Source organism: Corapipo altera, unplaced genomic scaffold (assembly GCF_003945725.1).
Source record: "Corapipo altera isolate COAL_440 unplaced genomic scaffold, ASM394572v1 60855, whole genome shotgun sequence".
Lineage (NCBI taxonomy): Eukaryota > Metazoa > Chordata > Aves > Passeriformes > Pipridae > Corapipo > Corapipo altera.
Genome location: NW_020885634.1, coordinates 5688 through 11068, shown reverse-complemented (window position 1 = coordinate 11068; position 5381 = coordinate 5688). Strand labels below are relative to the sequence as shown.

General features: G+C 54.0%; 1 protein-coding gene across 1 annotated transcript; it reads left to right on the top strand.

Moving 5' to 3' along the window:
- The first annotated feature begins 2079 nt into the window (after window positions 1-2079).
- On the top strand, window positions 2080-3760 carry LOC113940692 (zinc finger protein 239-like). The gene is made up of 2 exons (XM_027631840.1): window positions 2080-2258; window positions 2447-3760. Exons 1-2 carry the CDS (start codon window positions 2117-2119, stop codon window positions 3283-3285), a joined length of 981 nt encoding a protein of 326 aa, XP_027487641.1. The 5' UTR covers window positions 2080-2116; the 3' UTR covers window positions 3286-3760.
- The last annotated feature ends 1621 nt before the right edge of the window (window positions 3761-5381 follow it).

Here is a 5381-nt window from a genome sequence, read left to right as displayed (position 1 = left end):
GTGTCCTGGTAATCCCCCAGTAACTCTCCAGTTCTCTGCCAGTGTCCCCCAGTGTGCCCCAGTTCACCTCCAATCCCTCCCAGTGCCCTTGCAGTGTCCCTCAGTAACCCCGCAGTCCCTCCCAGTGCCCCCTAGTTCCTCCCAGTGTGTCCCAGTATCCCCCAATAATCCCCCAGTGCCCTACAAAACCCCCCAGCTGTCCCCACCGTGTCCCCAGATGCTCTTGGCCTTTCTGTGAGTGTGATGGGGGGGCATTTTTGGTGTCAGAGGGTCCAGGGGGGGCTCCTGGAGTGAGATGGAGGGTTGGGGACATCAGGGATGGGGTTTGTGGACAGTGGGGGAGGGGTTTGGGGAATGTGGGGAGGGATTTAGGGACAGTGGAATTGGGGGTGCCAGGGGGGGACAGGAACACAGTGGGCTGTACTGGGGGCACTGGGCTGTACTGGGAGGGCACTGGGGGGGCTCAGGTGTCCCACAACAAGGTGGCCCAGCTCCAGGAGAGATCTGGGGAGCAGTGAGGAGGTACTGGTCTGTACTGGTCTGTCCTGGTCTGTATCCCCAGTCCCCAAAGCCCCTCCCCAGCTCCCCCAGGACCCTCCTGGACCCCAAAGCCCCTCAGGCCCCTTCAGGTCCCTGACTTGGTCCTGCTGCCCCTTGAGCATCTCCAGCTCCTGCAGAACCAGGCATTTCTTTGCTCCCCACACACCCAGAATGGAATCTGGAGGCAGCAGGATGTGCACAGTGCTCCCATTTCCCACAGTGCAAAGGGACTGCAGGGAATGATTCCCCTGCTCTTGCAAATCTGCCAAAACCTGCAGGGCACACAAGTGGGAGCTTCAGGAATTTGCTGGCCTTGGGAGTGGAGCTCACAGGGTATTGAGAGGAACATATCCCTCAAATACAATCTCTCTGCATACGCAACATCTGTCTGGACAGGCAGATAAAGCAATAATCAGATATATTCTGTATCATATGTATGGCACATATTCTATAGAATCCATCCTTAAGTGTTGTATGATGTAAGGTATTACAAATAATAAGCAATAATAAGGCAAGTGTCCTCCTTAGGGACACACACTTCAAAAGGGAACTTGCACTTGACCCTCCCCGTCTTCAACTTCAAGCCACCCGGGGACGGGGACAGAGCTCCTGTGGAACATTCTATTCCACTGACACAGAGCAAGGAATAAACTCAAACTATTGCCTGGGTTTGTTCCCTGGGGGTCTCTGCAGCAGCAAGCACAGCCCCACACTGACTGCTCTGGGCTGTGCAGGCATTTGTGCTTCTGCCTGTCTGACACACACACACAAAACAGTCTGGTGTAGTGCTGCCCTCAGGAAACCCCCCCAGCCTTGCTCCAGCTAAAACCATGGAATTTGTGTTTGTTTCCCTTGGGTTCAGGGTCAGGCTGTGCCTGTGTCCAGTCCAGAGGCTCAGAAAAGCATTTCTCCCATCCCACTGCAATCTGCTGCTGCAGACAGGACCCAGGCACTGGTGGCACTGGGAGTGAACAGCAGAGTGTTTCCAGGGGCTCTCTGAATGAACACAAGTGTCCAAAGAAACCAGCACAAGTGTCCACAGAAGTCCCAGTCCTTCATCCTTGAATGAACTCGTTCAGCCCAGGAAAAACTGTCTAAGTTTATTTCCATGGAAGGAGGTTTTTCCCACTTTAAAACCTGTTTAGTTCCAAACTGTTTTCTTCATTTCCTCCTCCCAGTTTCCCTGAAGGACACTGACAGGGACCACGGACACTGACAGGGATCACAGAGTTTGTCCCTTGGCCATACAGCTCCTGCTGTTTGGCAGCACAGGAGAGGTTCATTAGAGCCCAGGCTCCAATCGCAGGGCTCCCCTTGAAGATGAGCTTGAAATCAAACAACTTTCCTGCTGGAGGGTTAAATTCAGTCCCCATCATCACCTTTTTTTGGGCTGAATCTTCATATTTTGGAGTATTTTTTGACTTAATCTCAACTTTTTGCAGTTTGGGGTGGCGAGAGTCTTGTTGCTATTTCTGAGGAGTTTTTTGCCTGAAGCTAGGTGGTTTAAGTTTTTCTGGACTGAATCTTGGTGGTTTGGAGGTTTTTATGGACACAGGATGCCAAGTGATTTCTAGAGATGGACTTGGGCAGGAGGGACCCCCAAGCCAATGTGCTCAGCCCTTGTTTTCCCCCCCATCAGGATTTGTCCTTCCCAAAGCTTGGGTGGATGGAGGAGGAGGCTGCGAGGAAGAGGAAGATGCCTTGGGCCCCCCAGGCAGGTGAGGAGGAAGTCAGTGGCCCTTTGGGCGGGTGTTGTGCTGGCTCTGTCAGCCGAGCATGGCCCCGGCTGCAGGACAACCCCGCTGCCGCCGCCGTCCTGCCGGGGCCGGAGTTGGGGGGATGTCCTTGGCCTTCCCTGTGGGCCGGAGGCAAATCCCCTCCCTGTCCTTCTTGCTTCCTGCCCCAGGCCCCGAGCTGAGGACGGAGAGCCCGGAGGACAAATCCCCCCGTGAGACCCTGGTGGGAGAGGCCGTTTTGAAGGGCTCCCCGGCGCAGGAAGGCAGCAGGGAGGAAAAGGGCCGGAGATCCCCCCGCAGGAGGGGCTGCAAAGCCATCCCAGGGTGCTCTGAGGAGGAAAGAGCCAGCCTGTGCTGGGAAGGCGGCCAGAACTTGAGGGGGAGCTCTGAGCTGGTGGTCCCTGAGCAGCCTCCCAGCAGGAAGAAGGCCTTCAGGTGCTTGGAATGTGGGAAGAACTTCAAGCAAAGTTCTGACCTGCTCCGACACCAGCACATCCACACTGGGGCACGTCCCTACACGTGTGGGGAATGTGCAAAGAGCTTCAGTGACAACTCCACTCTGATCCGACACCAGCGCATCCACACTGGAGAATGTCTATACCCTTGTGGGGAATGTGGGAAGAGCTTCAGGGACAATTTCACTCTGGTCCAACACCAGCGCATCCACACTGGGGAACGTCCCTATACATGTGGGGAATGTGGGAAGAGCTTCAGGAGCAACTCCAACCTAAACCAACACCAGAGCATCCACACGGGGGAACGGCCCTACAAGTGCTTGGAATGTGGGAAGAGGTTTCGCACCAGGTCAGATGTCCTTGTGCACCAGCAGACGCACACGGATGAGAGGCCCTTCCGCTGCACCGACTGCGGGAAGGGCTTCAACCGGAACTCCACCCTCATCAGGCACCAGCACATCCACAGTGGGGAGAGGCCCTACAAGTGTGGGGAGTGTGGGAAGAGCTTCACCCAGCGCTGTCACTTGACCTCACACCAACGGACTCACCATTAAGCGAAGCCCTACCAGTGCTCCGACTGCGGGAAGAGCTTCGGCTGCTGCTTCCACCCCGAATGAACCCCCTGATGGTGAGGCAACCCCTGGAGTCCAGTGACTGTCAGTCCATCCCTTTCGACCACAAAGGGCCAGTCCCCTTTCACAGGGGCAGCTTCTTCCAACAGAACCCTTCTTGTGGGGTGTGTGGAGATTCCTGCCTTGACTGGGGACCCCCCAAGGTCACTTCTGGAGGTTGAGAGCAGAGATCTCCCCACCAGCGTTGGTCTGGGGGAGTTCCATCCATCTCTAATTAAGAATTATTGCTTTTGTGCCAACTTGAGTAGAAATGCTTCAACAATTGCTTTAGTGTAGAGCGCTTTCTTATCTTTTTCTGTACTCGTGGTAGTTTTAGTGTTTCTGTTGTGCAGTAAATAATTGTGATGAAGTTTTTTTGCCTGATCATTTTTAACCCTAAATAAATTAATTTCTATCAGTAGATGTGATTTGCCATCATTAAAACCTGGGGGACCAAGTGGTTCAGTCACACTTCTGTAATTCCTCTCAACTGAAAGTGTTGGCGTGATCCAAGGCTGAGATTGGATCCAGCAGCCCCCAGCACCCCACAGGAAGTTGGGAGCTAAGGGGGGCCACCCCCCTTTGCCAACCCCCCTGTGCCCGAAGACCCCCATGGGACAATCAGACTCACCAGATCACCCTCCCTTTTCCACCCTTCTCTCTGTTCCTCCCACTTTCCTACTCTCCCCTCAATCCTCAATTTCCCCTTCAACAGTTTTTTGCTCCCAACCCCCACTTTTTGCCCCCTTTCCTGTGGGCACTGAAGGAGAAAATGAGGCTGCACACACAGAGTTCCTTTTCAGGACTTTTCCACCAACACTTTTCCTTGTCCCCTTTTATTCCTCTTCTCTCATGAGCAGCACCCGGTGTTTGTCTTTTAGTCTGCCAGAATTCCCAGCATGGTCCCAAAGCAGTGCCCTGATCCCACACATTCCCCTCCCCTCATGTGCTGCCTGTGTTCAGCCACCAGAGAAAAACACAGGCTACCATGCAGAGCGTTCCAAGTGGTTTCCACTTTGGCAAACAGCACTCTCTGGATAGAAAACACCAGTCAAGGCCAAAACACTAATTTTGGATCCTGATTAACTGAATGCAGCTGCTGCTGCCTTAACTTGTTCCCACAAAAATTCTCAGGGTTCTTTTGGTTCCATGAGGCCCCACATGTCCCAATGGTCCCTTGATTCCACGAGTTTCCCCAGTCTCCAAAGGTTCCTTTAGTTCCATGAGGCCCTGCAGTCCCCAAATGCCCTTTGGATTCTTGGAGATTTCCCATTGTCCCAGGGTCCCTTGTGCTTCAGAAGGAGCTGCAGTGGGACAGTGGCCCCTTGGTTCCATGAGCTCTGCAGTGCTCCAGGAATCCTTGGGTTCCAGGAGAGCCTGCAGTTTCACAAGGACCACTTGAATCCAAGAGGTTCTGCAGGGTCCCGATGGCCCCTGGATTCTGGGAGGTTCAGAAATATCTCAGGGCTCCCTTGGTTCCAGGAGGACACGCATGTCAGTGTGAACCCTTGGTTCCAGGAGGTTCGACAGTGTCCCAGAATTCCTTTGATTTCATGAGACCCTGGATTGCACCAATGGACTCCTGGTTCCATCAGCCCCCTCAATGTCACAATGGTCCCATGGTTTCATGAGTTTCCGCAGCATCCCAGGGTTCCTTTTGTTCCATGTGTGACACCTGCAGTGTCACAATGGGCCCTGAATTCCAGGAGTTTTCCCAGGGTTCCAGTGCTGCCTTGATTCAATGAGATTCCATAGTGTCCCAGGGCTCCTTTGGCTCCAGAAGGTCCTGCAGTGTCCCAAGGGTCCTTATTTCCAGGAGGTTACTTAGTGCTTTATTTGCCTCAGTCTTTAACACCCAAAGCAGTTGTCCTCAGGATCCCCAGCTCCCAGGGCTGGAAGCTGGTGATGGGGAGCTGAGTGAAGCCCCCACAATGCAGGAGGAAATGGTCAGTGACCTGCTCTGCCAATGAGACCCCCACAAGTGCCTGGGCCCACATGGGATGCACCCAAGAGTCCTGAGGGAGCTGGAGAAAGAGCTG

Coding starts and splice junctions, on each gene's coding strand:
- LOC113940692 (XM_027631840.1), top strand. CDS start 2,117: ATGGACTTGGGCAGGAGGGACCCCCAAGCCAATGTGCTCAGCCCTTGT. Junction 2,259..2,446: donor GCCTTGGGCCCCCCAGGCAG/GTGAGGAGGAAG, acceptor TTCCTGCCCCAG/GCCCCGAGCTGAGGACGGAG.